At 38.3% G+C, this 17563-nt stretch overlaps 1 protein-coding gene across 1 annotated transcript in view; it reads right to left on the bottom strand.

The window, feature by feature from the left end:
• Positions 1–6550: 6550 nt before the first annotated feature.
• IFIH1 (interferon induced with helicase C domain 1) overlaps positions 6551–17563 on the bottom strand; it is a 56318-nt gene continuing 45305 nt past the window's right edge. Inside the window, exons 10-16 of the mRNA XM_006073992.4 lie at positions 17255–17524; positions 15740–15999; positions 13202–13351; positions 11539–11700; positions 7728–7918; positions 7160–7253; positions 6551–7059 (exon numbers count right to left, since the gene is read on the bottom strand). Coding sequence (XP_006074054.2) covers positions 6880–7059; positions 7160–7253; positions 7728–7918; positions 11539–11700; positions 13202–13351; positions 15740–15999; positions 17255–17524 — 1307 coding nt within the window. The 3' untranslated portion in view covers positions 6551–6879. The remainder of the gene's footprint in view (positions 7060–7159; positions 7254–7727; positions 7919–11538; positions 11701–13201; positions 13352–15739; positions 16000–17254; positions 17525–17563) is intronic.

The following is a 17563-nucleotide window of genomic DNA, read 5'->3' as shown; positions in this document are numbered from 1 at the left end:
GTCATCCTCAAGATGCTTATGGAATGACTAATTTCCTATATAGAGAGACTTGGTAATACTCTGTGTAGAAAATATCTAAAAATTATAAAGAATATCTGAAATGCTTTCCATATATATTTTATATTTTATAATTTATGACCTGAAAAAAATGTTTAGAGAACCACTCCCTCAAAAAAAAAAAATTACAATTTGTGCTACACAAAAATTACTGTTCATATGCTACAACAAAAATCCTTCTCTCACTTGCTCTCATTTTTTCATGCAATTGCTGGCCTGCTCAGTATCAAATTATATTATTATTTTCAAATGTATGTTCAGTTTTAAAGGTCATTTTCCATTTACTGTTATTACAAAATATTGGCTAATATTCCTGTGCTGTGCAATATATCCTTGAGCTTATCTTAACCAAAAGTTGGTACCTTCCACTCCCCAACCTGTATATACTGCTCCCCTGTCCCCACTGCTGATAAACCCTAGTTTGTTCTCTACAGCATGAGTCTGATTCTTTTTTGTTATACGCATTTGTTTGTTGTATTTTTTATATTCCACATAAAAGCGATATTATACAGTATATGGCATCCTCTGGTCTGACTTATTTTACTTAGTATAACGTCCTCTAAGTCCATCCATGTTGCTGCAAATGACAATATTTCATTCTTTTTTATGGTTGAATAGTATTCTATTATGTGTGAGTATACATACATACACATATATATATGTATGTATATATGTATAGTGTGTTTATATATTAGGTTGCTTCCATTATTATAGTCTTCTTGAAGATGAAGACAGGCTTTAATTGTAGTTGTTATCTATATGCTGCTGCTGCTAAGTCGCTTCAGTCGTGTCCGACTCTGTGCGACCCCATAGACGGCAGCCCACCAGGCTCCCCCGTCCCTGGGATTCTCCAGGCAAGAACACTGGAGTGGGTTGCCATTTCCTTCTCCAATGCATGAAAGTGAAAAGTGAAAGTGAAGTCACTCAGTTGTGTCCGACCCTCAGCGACCCCATGGACTGCAGCCTTCCAGGCTCCTCTGTCCATGGATTTTCCAGGCAAGAGTACTGGAGTGGGGTGGCATTGCCTTCTCCTATCTATATGCTAGACCTACTTAACTCATATAGTCACTTAAAAAAGTGTTGATTTTTATATTTTTCTATCTTTGTGATTGATACCTATCTTTGTGTTCCATCTATAGAAGATTTGGCCATTAAATCCTTCCTCAAACTACACTGAAGAGCATATTCATAGCAATCATGTTTCATTACAACTAATACTTGTTGTTTAGTTACTACGTCCTGTCCAATTCTTTTGTGATCCCATAGACTGTGTCCTGCCAGTCTCCTCTGTCCGTGGGATTTTCCAGCGAGGAATACTGGATTGAGTTGCCATTTCCTTATCCAGGGGATCTTCCCAACCCAGGGATCAAACCAGCATCTCCTGCATTAGCAGGTGGATTCTTTACCACTGAGCCCCTTACTTCTTGAGAAAAGCCCTCTAGATAAATATTGAATGTTTATAATAATCATAATCAAACATAGGTCTCAAATTTACTCATTATGCTATATCCACAGCTGTGCTTCTACCACTGCTTCTGCTTTTCCGAAAACTCTTAGTAATATATTCTATACATATATTATTTGGAAATATATACATATATATTTGGAAATTATAGAAGGTAGGTTATGTTAGGTAGGTAGAATAGGAAAAAGGAGTCCAAAATGGCGGTGGCTAAAAGACAAGCAAGGGAAAAGCCTGCTAAAACAGAACAAAAGAAGGTCCGAGGACCAGAGTGAGGACCTCAGGTAAAACAAAAAACACTCCTGGCTGGCCCAATTTACATAGGACAGGCCCAGGGAGAGATAAACATATAAAAAGAGGAGCCAAAGCTAGCACTTGCTCTCGCTCTCGCTCTCTCGCTCTCTCTCTCTCTCCCCCCTCCAGCCCGTGCGCTGGGGCACTCTTCTCCTCGTGTCTTTGGATTGACGTGCCCTCATGCTTCGAAGATGGATTTTCCTGCTATCTTCTAAATAAAATAGAGCTGTAAGACTGAGCTGTAACACTGATTTGTCTAAGAGCTATAACACGGTCCATTCGAGACCTAAGAGCTATAACACGGTCTATCCAAGACCCGAGAGCTGTGACATGCCGAGGGGGCTTTAATGTCCGTCACTCCAAATCTTTGTTGTGACGAGACAAAGAGCCGAGGAACATACACTTGCGTGACAAAACCAAATGCATTTAGCATTTAATAGGAATGTTTTATGCAATATCCAAATTCTCCTGACAGTTCCTCAGGATTGGTATTAATTTCCTGTAGTCTCAGATATTAAGTGACTTGCTCAAGTCCCAAAGCTAGTGAGGATCCACACCCAAGTTTGTCTCACTCCGTTCTCCCCTAATAAAAACAAAGATGTAAAATTGTATGTCTAGTAGAACTAATTAAGGATAAATTCACAAACAGCAAACTACAAACTTACCGTCACTTCAAATTAACTTCCTAACTCTTAGAAGAAAACAAAATAATTTTCTTGTTTTTTCTTTGTTGCTATGACTCATGTAATTGTTTACCAGATTTTGGAAGTGAGCTCTTTGTTATGCTCAGGGTGCATGAACGTTACTTTCCCTGGGTGTGCTCTCCATTCTAATTTTGAAAATGTGAATTGTGCTAAATACTGGGAAGTGACACACAGACTTTGTCTTCGAAAAATGTGAAGGATGTCTGCTGAAGAGATGGCAAGGAAGGGATTCTGCCTGCCTGCCTGCTAAGTCGCTTCAGTTGTGTCCGACTCTTTGGGATCCCATAGACTATAGCTTGCCAGGCTCCTCTGTCCATGGGATTTTCCAGGCAAAGACACTGGAGCTTGTTGCCATTTCCACCTCCAGAAGGGCTTCTACTTTTGTGCAAAGGCATCAGGGTGAAAAAGGATCAGGGTGACTAGAAAATTCTGTAGCAAGAACATTTTGTAGAATATATCATTAATACCCAATAAACAATTTACTTTTGGGCTGAACATTGCTAATTTTCTCACTTCCTCTTGTCCTTTTCTATTAGCACATAAACATGTTCAAGACTCTTACATCTTAAAAACAACAACAACAATGAAAAACACTGAATCCTCTTTGCCTTTAGGTTCAAACATTTGAAAACAATGTCAGAAGCCTTCCTTTCCCTAAGGCACAACACTCTGATATAGAGACTATTAAATTACAGAGAGGAAAATATTCACCTCTCTTATACCATTTTTTCATTTTCAACAATTGCTTGTGACATGCACTAATCATCCTGTGGAAAACCATTTCTCACCCCTTTATGTGTTCTCTCAATGCCTTACACTCAATGCCATACAAAAAATACCTGTATAAACCATAAGTTACTCTATCTTAATTTCATGGGATTTCACTGAAATGATCTCAAACCTTTGGTAGTAAGACTTTACATTTCTTATCCCCAAGGTTAGCCAATGATCTATTGGCTTGGAAATGCTGGTTGTTCTAAAATTTCCAGACCCTTTCAGACCTTTCAACCCTGCCTTGAGACGCATGACTCCAGCCTGTGAACCTGTTTAGTGAGACCTCTGCAATGCCCTTCAGCAAACAGGAGCTACCTTCAAAAGTGTAATGTATGCAGTAGATAATTAGCCCACAGTTGTTAAAGTGTTAATCACTCAGTTGTATTTCACTCTTTGCGATCCTATGGACTATATAGCCCACCAGGCTCCTCTGTCCATGGAATTCTCCAGGCAAGAATACTGGAGTGGGTTGTCATTCCCTTCTCCATGGTATCTTCCCAACTCAGGGGTCTAAATCTGGGTCTTCTACATTGCAGGCAGATTCTTCATCATCTGAGCCACCAAGGAAGCCCTAGTCCATGGTTGGTAATAGCACAAATCACTAAACAAGGTCTCCATATGAGAGCAGCCAGGAAGCCAGAAGCATGAACAATGAGAATGCTAGAGTTCTAAGGAAACTTTGATACCACTTAATCCAACCTCTGATTTTTCAATAAAGCAAATATAAGCTCTGTGAAATGAGGTTGCTCAGTTACCCAAGTAATTAAAGACTATATGGGGACTGAAACTCAGGCATCTGACATGATATCTACGTCATGAGGATATTCTGCAAATGACCTTAAAATATTAAACTGTTCATTAACAATCAAAGTGTTACAATGATTACAATGGTTTTTGAATGCATCAGAATTTGAGCTCAGATAGAGTGCATATTAAGTTTTATGTTACTTGAAACATGTATTTTAAAACTTTGCAGTAAAAATAATATATCTTTATTGAAAACATACTGGAAAACATTGATGAAAAAACCTAGTATTTGCTGATACTTCATAAACATTCTACATATGTTGTGGTAGTATGTTTAGCTATTCTATGCATTTGATTTCTTGTATAATTTCCAAAATATTCTAGAAGGCAGCAATACTTGAAATAGAGTCAGATGGAGTTTTAAAAATATCTTGAGAAAGTCATAGCCTTCTTTTGTCCTCTTGTATTCTGAAGAGCTCTGATTGGTTAATATTCATATTTGCTCAGGTCTTAATCAAAAGATTCAAAGATATTGTTAGATTGAATTTAATTAATCAAAAAACCACAGAATTTACTTTTTACTCCCTCCAACATTTTGTTTGTCCTTAGTCATAGGAGGTAACTTTCTGTGAAGCAGACCATCTGTGAGACTGGGTAAGTGTGGGTTAAAATGGTCTGTTGTGGTTCTGTCTCGATCATGTGGTTCTTCCATGACAAAAGAGGCTACTTTTCTACTGGGAGAATGTTCTGTTGTGCTGAGCCCTGTGTCTCTCTGCAAACTACCACATTTAGTTCTGGAACACTGAAAATGTCCCGGACACAGAGAGGTTACTCTTCTATTAGGACTAGGGAGTGGTGCAGGTAAACACTTTCTATTTATTTTCTAATGACATCCAGCACCTGTAGCCTGTTGGACACTATGTGAACCCTGGACATCTCCACTGACACAGGTAATCTCGTATGTATTAATAACTAGTCTGGATTTAACCTCTGTTCTTTCAAGGTAATTACTGAGCATAGTGTTATGTTCATGAAGGGAAAGCTGTGGAACTAAGCCTTAACCTACTTGATGTCTTCTTCTTAATAATACTGTTAGGTAGTTAGAAAAGGAAAAAGGAGTCCAGGATGGAGGAGGCTAAAAGACAAGGAAGAGAAAAGTCTGCTAAAATAGAACAAAGGAAGGTCCAAGGACTGGAGTGAGGACCTCAGGTGGAACAAACAGCATTCCTGGCTAGCCCAATTTACATAGAGCAGACCCAGGGGGAGGAAAAAACATATAAAAAGAGGAGCCGAAGGGCGGGGGGGTCTCTCTGTCTCCCATGCGTGCTCCTTCTTTCTCTCTCTCTTCTCTTTACATCTTTTGGGTCGGCATGCCCTCACACCTCAAGGATGTATTTTCCTTTGTTTTCTAAATAAAACTGATCTGTCCAAGAACTATAACACGGACTGTCTGAGAGCTGTGACGCGCTGAGGGCCTTAACGTCCGTCGCTTCAAATCTTTGTTGTGATGAGACAGAACTGAGGAGATTACACTCCCCTGACAATACCTTGCCTTTCATGGTACTTCATATTTTTCAAAATACTTTCATACATACATATATATTGCTGTTGTTGTTCAGCTGCTCAGTTGTGTCTGACTCTTTGCTGCCCCATGGACTGCAGCACACCAGGCTTCCCTGTCCTTCACTATCTCCCAGAGTTTGTTTAAACTCATGCCAAACACATATATTACTTAGTCATAAACACTGGGGAAGGGATGTGGGAAGCAGAATTCTAAGACGGCTTCCAAAATCTCTGCCAGTGGTATATATTCCCTGAAAATTTCCCCTACCTTGAATATGGGTAGGGTTTGTGAATATGATGGGATTACAGTTAAAATTCCCATGACTATAGTTAGACTGTCTTAGCACACTTGAGAGAGTCTCCTGCTGGCCATGAAGAAGCAAGTAGCTGTGAAAGGCCCCATGAGCAGGCCACATGATAAGGGTGACTCTTGGGGCTTAGAGTGACTCCCAGTAGACAGCTAACAAGAAAATAGCAATCCCATTCTTCAGTTGCAAGGAAATGACACCCAACAACCTGAAAAGATTGGAAGTGATTCTTCTTCCAGGGTATCCAGGTGAAAACATCACCTGACACCTTGACTTTCAGACTTCTGAGATGCTGAGCAGCCTCTGGGCTACAGAACATGTGCAATAATAAATGGGTGTTGTTTTAAGCCACTTGTTGTTTAGTTGCTGTCATGTCCTACAGTTTTGTGACCCATGGACTGAAGCCTGTCAGGCTCCTCTATTCATGGAATTTTCCAAGCAAGAACACTGGAGTGGGTTACCATTTCCTTTTGCAGGGGATCTTCCTAACCCAGGGATCAAACCCCCGTCTCCTGCATTGGCAGGCAGATTCTTTACCCCTGAGCCACCAGGGAAGCCCTATGAAGCAATAGAAAGCTAATAAAAGCAAAAGCAGATAGTACTATTACCATTTCACCAAAAAGGAGACTGGTTCAGAAAGATGAACTGATTTGCTTAATTTTATTCTGAAATTTAGTGACAGGACTGAGATTAGTACCTTAGATCCTTATTTATACTCAAACATCCTTCCCACGGCAATATACTGCTCCACACTAAAGGGTTTTGCTGGAAGGTTTTTATTTTTGACCTCTGCCCACCAACAAGGTAGAAATTGAAAGCATAATATACTGTCTTCTTTCATATAGCTCAATACAGAGTAAAGCATTGACTTTTATTAATGTTCACGTAAGTTCTGTAGTATGATGAAAACAATAAAAATCATGTAAATGTCAAGTTGATAATATTTTTAAAAGAAATCTTGAATCAAATGTCAGTCCTCATCACTAAACAAACAATATTCCGAATAGTTAAGATCAGGAAATGTGATTGGTAATTCTACCCACTTTTTGTATTGTTTCTTTGGTAAATTATTTTGGAAAACCACTACAAAATTCTTTATTTTGAGACAAGGCAAATCTAAGCCTTTGTGCACCATCATCGTTCCCCAAGCCTGGAAAACAAAAGAGAGAGGGAGAGGAAAGATTAAATGCACATTCAATTAAGAATTCCTTTTGGCCAAAGTAAAATTAAGCCCATAGCAATTTACTTACTTGGCCACATTTATTGCAGATTATCTCGCCATTTGTTTGATAATCAACACACATTGTTTGCAGTGCTTTGTTTCCTCTCACCAAGTACAGTTTCCTAAAATTATCAAGGAGTCAGAATCATCCCTGAGAATTCATATAGGACCAGGACACAGCCCATGGCACACACTCCTGGGCTTGCCAGTCATCCACATGCACGCACCGTTCTGTCTTCGTCCCTTCGGCCAAATCACTGGGCACACACCTCTCACGGTATGTTGCTTTTTATGGCTTCCTTCATGTCTGTTGATTATTTTAACTAGACTTAAGATGCTCAAGAATTTGAAAATAAATATGAGCATTCACAAACTGATCTGGTTTGGATGAAATGGCTTTGGGTCTTACACTTCTCCTTTCCTGCCCGTATATATTTGAAAAATGGACACTTGAAATAAGGTTCATAATTTGGGGACTAAGAAGGGGAAGTTCTGGAAAAATAATGAATCTCATGTGCACTATTTTGTTAGACGATACAAACTGCTTTATCCCTTATAAAGAAACTTAAAGACTTTAAGTCTTCTCTTGGACTTACTTGAACTCTGGTGTCATATTGACGTGGTGCATCTTCTCAATTACATGGATATCTTCTCCAGAGCAGGCTGGCACACCACAGTTTTTACACAGAAAATTTATTAATGATGGCTTGTCCTTGAACTGCTTTGCAATACTTCTCTTGGTTTTCATTTTCTTTTCCATTATACTTTGCATCTGTAATTCCAAAATCTGCAAAAGAATGTTCAATGTGATTTTTTTTTCATAGTTTCAATGAAGTAAGTTGCCTGGAATTCAGAGATCTTAGATAGTTATGAAAATATACAGTTGACTTATAGTCTAAAAATAAAAGTGATGAGGTGATGGCCCCCAAAGAGTTTAGTATAGAATCTTCTCCTACAATCATGGAAATGTGGAATCCTTAAGTGTGCAAAACATACTCCATTCCATTTTTTAAAATGCTCTGCTGCTGCTGCTGCTGCTAAGTCGCTTCAGTCATGTCTGACTCTGTGCAACCCCATAGACGGCTCCTCTGTCCCTGGGATTCTCCAGGCAGGAATACTGGAGTGGGTTGCCATTTCCCTGTCCAATGCATGGAAGTGAAAAGTGAAAGTGAAGTCACTCAGTCGTGCCCGACTCTTAGCGACCCCATGGACTGCAGCCTACCAGGCTCCTCCGTCCATGGGACTCTCCAGGCAAGAGCTCTACTGTGAGAAAATGTTTGGCAATATTTAATAAAGACAAAGGAAACAAAGACAAAAACAAAGAAACTCCTTCTAATCCGCATCTCCATAGGTTTTAACTTTATCTCATAAAATAAGTCTACTCTTTCTTCCACATAAAGTCTCTTTAAAGAACTAAACATTCTTACTTCATCACCCTTAGTCATTTCTTATCCATGAGAAGCCTCCAGTTTCTTTCATTTCTCTTCATATACTGTAACTTCCAGACTTGTCACTATTTTATCTCCTCTATACATTTGTGACAGAAAATACTAGTTTCCCACCTAGGTTCCATTCTTTGTAGTAACAGAACTATAATTTTATTCTGAGTGGAAATACACCACTAAATAACTACATTTACGAGTCAGTGGCCTTTAAGACATAAGTCTATAAGATGTTGAATGAAATTTCCAGAAAGGATCTTTAAGTATCAGGTAGCTGGCACGGGCACTGTTGCCTTTTCCATCTTTCTCCTCCTTCCTTCTTAGAGTGAACATGCAGCAGTTGAAATTCTAAAAGCTTTGACCTTGAGAATGGAAGTCAAATAGTAAAAAGGCAGAGAAGAGAAAGGAATTTTGGCATCCTGATGACATCATGGAGCTATTGTGTATGTCTAGATTACCCACAGTCTTTATATGAGAGAATAAAATCTTTAAATTTTTATATTCCCAATTCTGCAGCTAATGGAGAAACTTATTCATAACAGAAATAATGTAGTTTATGAGAGATATAAAACTTGAGATAGAGACTGGCCAGTTCTCATACCTATACAACTTCACAGTAGACAATTCTAGTTTTTAAATAATTTACCTCCAAACTAAACCTCTCAAAGATGACAAATTGATATTAAGTTGTGGAGGAAGCCATTGTTTTCCTTAAAATCAAAGGGAAGTTTTCAGGAAAAGTAAACTATCGGTGCTGATGAACAAAACTGAATATCCCAGTTCTCTGGCTCTCACCTCTGTTTTAGACCCTGACTCAAGGCAGCCAGAGTTAGCACAGAAAAGAGAACAAAACTTGCAAGTGAACCTGTGGGCTATAATACGAGTTAATCAGATAAGCATGAAGACAAATTTCCTATGTAAATTATAACAATATAATGAATTGAAGTATTCTGTTCTTTAAAAGTTTAATTAGGCTGTTCTTGCAGGATATTTACAGTTCAGCGAGCTGGTGAAAAGATGATTTGGCATAGGAACAGATACATATGGGCAATTAAGAAATAACTATGAATGCAACAGAAAGAAAAAGCAAACAAAACCAAGGTCAGTGTTTGGATATGTAACCAGGACACCAGAAACCAAAAGAATAACTCTAAGCTAGTAAAGGATATGAAACAATTAGAAGGGCCAGAAAAGAAAAGAAATCATGACAAATATATGGGAGGCACAGCTATAATCAGTCTGCGTGCGTGCTCAGTCGTGCCCAACTCTTTGCAACATCATGGACTGCAGTGTAGCACGCTAGTCTCCTCCATGGAATTTTTCAGGCAAGAATACTAGAGTGGGGTGCCATTTCCTTTTCCAATAATAATCAGTCTAATTACAACTAAAATGTAATGTGGCAAAGGTTGTTGGGTCAAGGCCAGGGACAATGTTTAGTATCTTCAACTTACTCCTAGAAGTCTGATTTGATTGAAGAAGCTTGGGGTTATGTATAAACTCAGTATATAACATGGAAAATAGACCTCCCCTTATATGTCAACTCAAACTGTCCATTAGTGGTTGCCCCAGTGTTATGTTGAGAAGGATTCTTAAATCAGTAGAAAGAAGTGTTTTGACCTGGTGGCCATGTGTGATGGGGTTTTGAACAGAGTAGCGGTGACATGTACCTCATGTCATTGCCATCCCTACTCTGGGTTTGTCTACCTGGAGCAGTTTTAAGAGAGTAGGTCTCTTAGCCAAAGGAGACCTAAAAAAGATAGTCCATGGGGCCCCCAAAGAAACTGTGTCTTTTCTAGAGATTATCTGGAAAAGTGTGACTCATAAACTCCAGAGATGGTTCTAGAGTTTATACAAAACACTGGTCTTGAAACATCAATCTTTGAAAAACATCCCACGTGATTTATTCATTTAGTACTTTAAATGTAAAGTGCTAACTTTCCAGTGGTATTATATGGCTATAAATGTTTGATTTGACACCACAAAATGTTTGGTTTGCCTTATATTTAAAGGGGTTTTAAAATATAAATTCGTGTAGAAACCTGGCCAGGAAACCTTGGAGTTGGTTATAGCAATGCACACCAATTTGAAAGCATCCCTTCCGTGAAACTCTATTTAGGGTAGAGCCAATTCCAATGTTAAGAAACTAACATTCACACCCATATGCAAGGGTGTGAATTTTCTTCTAAATGGATTGTTTGCTATTATAGTAGTTACAGTCTTTAATTCAGTGGTATGGGGGATTTCCTGAAATATTGTAGAAATACATTCTTCCTTTGCTGCATTCCTCTCACAACTCAAATGATTCTATGTTAGTAAACTGAGATGCAGCAAGATGGTATATGATCTATTTTCTTAACACTCAGGGCTAGCCTCAATGTCTTTCCCTCTTAGAGAGGCCTTTCCCAAACACCTAACCTAAAGTGCCCAATTAGATGTTTGTTTCACATTGTCTTGATCTAATGCTTCAGCTCTCCTCTCCATACATGTATTACTTGCTTTATTTCTCTTTATTTCTCCTCCTCAAATCTCACCATGTACTCACTCAAATACAAGTTTCATGCAGGAGGGATCTACCTGCGGCTACTTTCACTGTTTTTACAACGTTGCCTAACACGCAGTAGGCACTTCACAAATATTTCTAAAATGAAAAAATTGTGCCTGTACAGATTAGATGGGACCAAAATGACCAGGTTGAATTGAATAACTGAGTTGCACTAGACTTTCTGGATCAAGGAAAATCTAAATTTATATTATCAAACTTTATAGAACCGTTTTCTGATGATTTCTGCCCACCACAGATCTTGAGTCTTTGTATGTGAATCTGGTCTCCGAACAGTGCTTCAAACTGGAACTTATAATTCAGCACAATTTCTGTCTAGAGGCTTAACCACAAAGAGATATCATGGCAACCACAGGCAGCCATTTAAACGTGAAAACTAAATTCAGAGTTGGCCCAAAACAATACCTTATGAGCATACTCCTCTGGTTTCATATTTTGAACACGGTCTATAGCTTTATACATCATTTTCTCTCGGAAATCATTAACTGTCTCACGTTCAACAACCCCTGAGCCGCTTTGGGCAACGAGGACATAGGTGCTCTCATCAGCTCTGGCTCGACCACGGGCCTGAGAACAGAAAGAAATCAAGTCAATAAAGGGCTGTGCTTTGCTGCAAATGCTCCTGCTTTTGTTCTGGAATGATATTCACTGCTCAGTATCCCATCATCAAAAGATTCTTCTATTCTCAGTAAAGTCAGTTATTATCCATTTTCTTAATAAGTTGGCTATTTGGAACTCAAAATGCACTTCAGTGAAAAACAATGTTGTAGAATGATGATGGTTAGGTTCCCACATGCATGGGTGCATGCATACTATGTCACTGCAGTCGTGTCCAAGTTTTTGGGACCCCATGAACTGTAGCCTGCCAGGCCCCTCTGTCCACGGGATCCTCCAGGAAAGAATACTAGAGAGGGTTGCCATACCCTTCTCCAAGGAATCTTCCCAATCTAGGAATCGAACCTGTGTCTCTTATAATCTCCTGCATTGGCAGGTGAGTTCTTTACCACTGAGCCACCACGGAAACCCACACCAGCCCTCAAAAGCCTCAACAACACAAGGCCATCCTGTGCTGCCCTTCTTTTCTCCAAGTACCCTTCTCAAACCCTGCAAACCATCATCAGTGATTTGGGCTGGGGGAGCCCAATTGCCCCCCTTCCCGGTAGGGAGGACAAATGGGGAGAAGGGCCTCTCTGACTTTGACACCAGAGCTGAGGTGAGTGCTGTTACATTTCTAGCATCTACCTTCAATGTTCCAAGAAAACACACTCAATGTGGTGGTACATTTCTATGCTGTGCTGTGCTTAGTCATTCAGTCATGTCTGACTCTTTGTGATCCCATGGACTGTAGCCTTCCAGTCTCCTCTGTCCATGGGGATTCTCCAGGCAAGAATACTGGAGTGGGTTGCCATGCCCTTCTCCAGTGGTCTTCCTAACCAAGGGGTCGAACCCAGGTCTCCTGCATTGCAGGTGGATTTTTTACCCAGCTGAGCTACCAGGGAAGCCCAATACAGTCCTTCACTTTTGTATAAAGAGTTAATACTAAGGCACATTTTGAGTAACAAAAAATGTTATGGCCTTGGCCAGGAACCTCACCATAAACGCTATCACCCTCGTGAAAAATTCATTCTGAGTAGCGAGGCATTGAATAACACATCAACTCCTGAAATCCAAGTATTTCTTAATTTGGTGGCTTTCTGATTATCTGGTTGATTTCTCTTTTTGTAGGAAAACAGATAAATTTTTTAAACTGTGTGTGCTGTTCTACTAAAAGAAATCAAAACACACAAAAACGGGCTTCCCTTGTGGCTCAGCTGGTAAAAAATCTACCTGCAATGCGGGAGACCTGGGTTGGATCCCTGAATTGGAAGATCCTTGGAGATGGGAAAGGCTACCCACTCCAGTATTCTGGCCTGGATAATTCCATGGACTGTAGAGTCCATGGGGTCGCAAAGAGACGGACACAAGTGAGCAACTTTCACTTTCTATTTCGTGTGTGCTGTTTTACTAAAAGAAAACAAAACAAGAGCACAAAATAAGAAATTAACATATTTGAGGTATCTGAATGTACCTGGACCATGGCTATTTCATTTGTGACGAGACCATAACGGATAACGATATTACATTCTTTAATATCCAGACCTTCTTCTGCCACTGTGGTAGCGATAAGCAGATTTATTTTTCCCGTGCGAAATTTACTAATGACTTCTTTTTGTTCATTCTGTAGAAACATTTTAGTAAATTAAATGTTGTAATGCTAAACACATTAAAATCTTCTAATTAGGAAAAGAAATACTAAATTGCAACTGGTCAGTGTAAATGAAAGGATTAGATCATACACGGATTTGCTGCCATCTGTTTTTGGCATTGAACAAAGACATGATGGTGAGGCAACATTTGATTTCCAATCTGGGATTACCGCACAATAACAAAAATATTTCCATCCTTCAGTCTGGAGGTGGGAAGGCCATCATTTGTGCCAAGGAAACAAACTGATGGGTGACTTAGGCGGAAGAAAGGAGGAGATGCTCTCAGCTGAGAAGAGGATACAGCAATGAGAAACTAAAATAGGCTTTGCTTTTTACTACATTAACTTCAGAATCTTCAACAGTCAGAGAATAAGATGCAGTGACACTTTTAAAGACAGTCAAATTTTGAGTCAGAGAAAAAATATACACTGTATTTTGCATTTGGTCACTTTAAGAGTCATTCAAGCAAAGAAACATGAAGTATTCCTGGCAGAACCTGAAAGCATTGGTTGCCTCCAGGGAGAGGAGCTGGGAGACTGAAGGACACTGGTGTGCCCTGTACCTTATTAATTGTTAAAGAGGTAAATATATTATCTGTTCAAAAGGATGATATCAATAAAAATGAAAGAATAGGTTATTAAAAACATAATTAAAACATTATGTTTAAATTTTTAAAAATCTGAATTTTGAAAGTTAGCATAGGTAAAGGAATCAAATATTCCCTTTGCTCTTGCATAGGAGGAACTGGTGAGCATAATCCTAGCTTGATGTAGCCAGTGGAGTTTTATTTTCATAACTATTCTTATCAAAGCTGTTGATCCAGTAGCCTTTGGTGTATGTTTACCTATCTTTTGCCTCTATACATTAAACAAAAATACACCTGTTAGACAGACTGTATGTTCTCCTATTCCCATCCAATTCTTTTCAGAGGCAAGAAGACATATGTCTTTCTTTTTGACTTCTAACTGCTGGAGAATCCTGCAGAAAGATCCCTCTCGAGTCTTCTCTGATAATTTTTCCTTCTTGCACTCATGCCCACTACTGATACAAACTTGACAGATCCTTGGATTTTAGATGTTTTTGCCTTCATTCAAAGGAGTAACTTTAATATTGAGAATTTCAGACTCAGTGTCAGACCCCCACATCATATTACATAGATGCCTAACTCCTCTTCCAATGAGTAAGTCCAAGTCAGTCTACAGGTGAGGATGTGGGGAGTGAGGAAGGGGGTGTGTTCTATATTTTGGCATTCAGCTACCTAGTCAAAACTGGATAAGCAAAAAGTAGCTTGAATGCATACTTGCCATTTGTAACCCATCTCTTTCCAAAGACGAGCCAAGGCCGCATAAAATCAAAGTCTTAACACTAAAGCTAATAGAATAAAAACTAAAAAATGGGATCAAAAGTGAAAAAGTATAGGTGTATCACTTGTAGGGATTAAAACAGAAGCTGAGAGAATGAACTTCAGTTTTGCTATAAATTTCCTGGCAGCTAGGGCAAAGAGGAAAACATATCAAGTAAAGCAGCTCTCATCATAAAGAAGGATGTAAACTCCTTACCTAAAGAAAACAGTGCTTTCTTTGGCATAAACTTTAGAGGCAACTCCAGTATAAGTAGAGAGTATACCAAGAGTTTTGGTGCACAATTTGAAGAACAACTTCTTTTCAATAAATGTTAAAACAAATTCAGTTTGTTCCAATGGACCAAATGATGATGACCATAATAATTAAAGTGTCCCTTTGTCCAGAAAAACTCAGGACCAATAGGACTTCAGAAGACATTTTATACTAACAAGCCATTTCTGTTTCACCCGTATTTATAATCTCTATAAGTGTCTTTTTTTCCTTCTTCCAAGTGTTTTTTATTGTTCACATAAGTAGTATAATAAATTAAAAGCAAAACAAAACAAAACTCGAAAAGAAAATCTCTCATGGTCCCAAATCTCTATCACATCAAATGTCTTAATTTTCCCAAGTTCCCTTAAAGATCTCATCCTATGCAAACATATTTTACAAGTTCTAATTATAATGCACACATTTTTGTGGAAATTTGATTTTTCCATTTGATATTATATTGTGACTGTTTTCCCATTTTGTTACTAAGTTTAAGTGTTAAGCATTTTTGCAAAAGAAACCCAATATAGAAAGTTCCTCCAAGAACATAGAGAAAGTGATTCCTAGAACAAAGTTTAGCCTCTCAAATGCCACAGACTGATGGCTATTAAACTCACATTTTCTTTCAAGAACAATTGTTTCATTCTATTAAAGTATTTGTGGGTTGATGAGAAGATTGATGAAAAAAGACTACAGGTGGAAAGAAATGACAGCATAAGAACAAAAAATCTGAAAGGATGTTTTCACCTGTGTCATGGGCTTGAACTCGCTGCTGTGTCCAGCGCCAATAAGATGGTGGGCTTTGACTCCTACTTCTGAAAATTTTTCGTTTTCAATAATCCACTGGGAAAGGGCATATGCACTCTGTCGTGTTTTTGTGAAAATTATTCCTCGTGCTGATCCTTCAGTCCTTGAATATTGTTCCATTATGGTGTTTCTCAATTTGATGAGCTTTTCATTTTCATGTTCTGGGTTTTGGGCTAGTTTTTTCAACTTTTTCTTATTTCCTTTAAGAAAGAATTCATTTATTTCCTTTTTTAACTCAAGTATACTCAATTTACAATGTTCTGTCAGTTTCAGATATACAGAAAAGTATACAGAAATATATATACATTTTTTAATATTCTTTTCCATTACGGCTTATTCAAAAATATTGAACACAGTTCCCTGGGCTATACAGTAGGACCTTGCTGTTTATCTGTTTTATATATATTGATTATAGTTTGTATCTGCTAATCCCAAACTCTTAATTTATCCCTCTCCCTCTGCCTTTCCCCTTTGGTAACCATAAGTTTCCTATCTATGTCTGTGAGTCTGTTTATGTTTTATAAGTAAGTTTGTATCATATTTGACTTTCCACATATAAGTGATATCAGATAATTATTTGTCTTTCTCTGAATGGCTTACTTCATTTAGTATGATAATCTCCAGGTTCACCCATGTAGCTACAAATGGCATTATTTCATTCTTCTTTTATAGCTGAGTAGTAACTTCCATTGTCTGTGTACATGTATAGCTACGGATAGAGATGATATAAATATAGATATAGATGTATAGCATCTTTATTATCCATTCATCTATTGATGTACATTTGGGTTGCATCCATGTCTTGGCTATTGTGAATAATGCTGCTATAAGCATTTGGATGCGTGCATCTTTCCAAATTAGAGTGCTCTCTGGATATATGCCCAGGAATAGGATTGCTGGATCATACAGTAACTCTGTTTTTAGTTTTTTAAGGAGCCTCCATACTGTTCTCAACAGTGGCTCCACAAATTTACATTTCCATCAGCAGTGCAGGAGGGCTCATTTTTCTCCACACTCTCTCTAGCACTTGCTATTTGTAGATGACCATTCTGACTGTGTGAGGTGACATCTTATTACTGTTTTGATTTGCAAGAAATAATTATCTTAAATTCATAAAATATGTGAATAACTAACTGGAAGACTTCATATAAAGAAGTACTAAGAAGTTCAACTATAGTTAATCTTGTGCCGTATCTAATAATCAGGCTAGTTTTTAAAATAAATTTATTGTGCTCAACTTAATAATAAAACCAGATGACCAAATGATAAATTAAGATAATACAGCTCATCGCTAGTTAACCCCATCAATTAGAAATAGCTCCAATATGAATGGAGTTTCTTATTTCAAAATGAGAGATTTTAAGAGAACTTTTTGGAGAGTTCTTAAGAAGCAGTGGGTTCATGCCAAAGAGATAAATGCATGAGACCATGCAAAAATGTTACACTGATTCTTACCCAAAAATAGAGATATGAGAAAGTCATCTGTCTCGTGCAGCTTCAAAGGTGCTTTTCCATCACCCGCATCATCATCACCATTGTCACCGCTCTCATCACTGTCATCTCCTAGGAGGACCGCAAACTTCTTCTCTTTCTCGTCATTGTAGAAAGTTTCAAGGTGATTATATGCATCAATCATACGGATTGTATCATTAATTTGTAGGGCCTCATTGTACTTCCTCAGATGTTCTGCACAAACACGATCTTTGCGATTTCCTTCTTTTGCAGCTATGAAAAATATGTTATGTACAATGAAATAATAATAGA

This window comes from Bubalus bubalis, chromosome 2, assembly GCF_019923935.1.
Source record: "Bubalus bubalis isolate 160015118507 breed Murrah chromosome 2, NDDB_SH_1, whole genome shotgun sequence".
Taxonomy (NCBI): Eukaryota; Metazoa; Chordata; class Mammalia; order Artiodactyla; family Bovidae; genus Bubalus; species Bubalus bubalis.
This window is presented reverse-complemented; position numbering and strand designations above follow the sequence as displayed.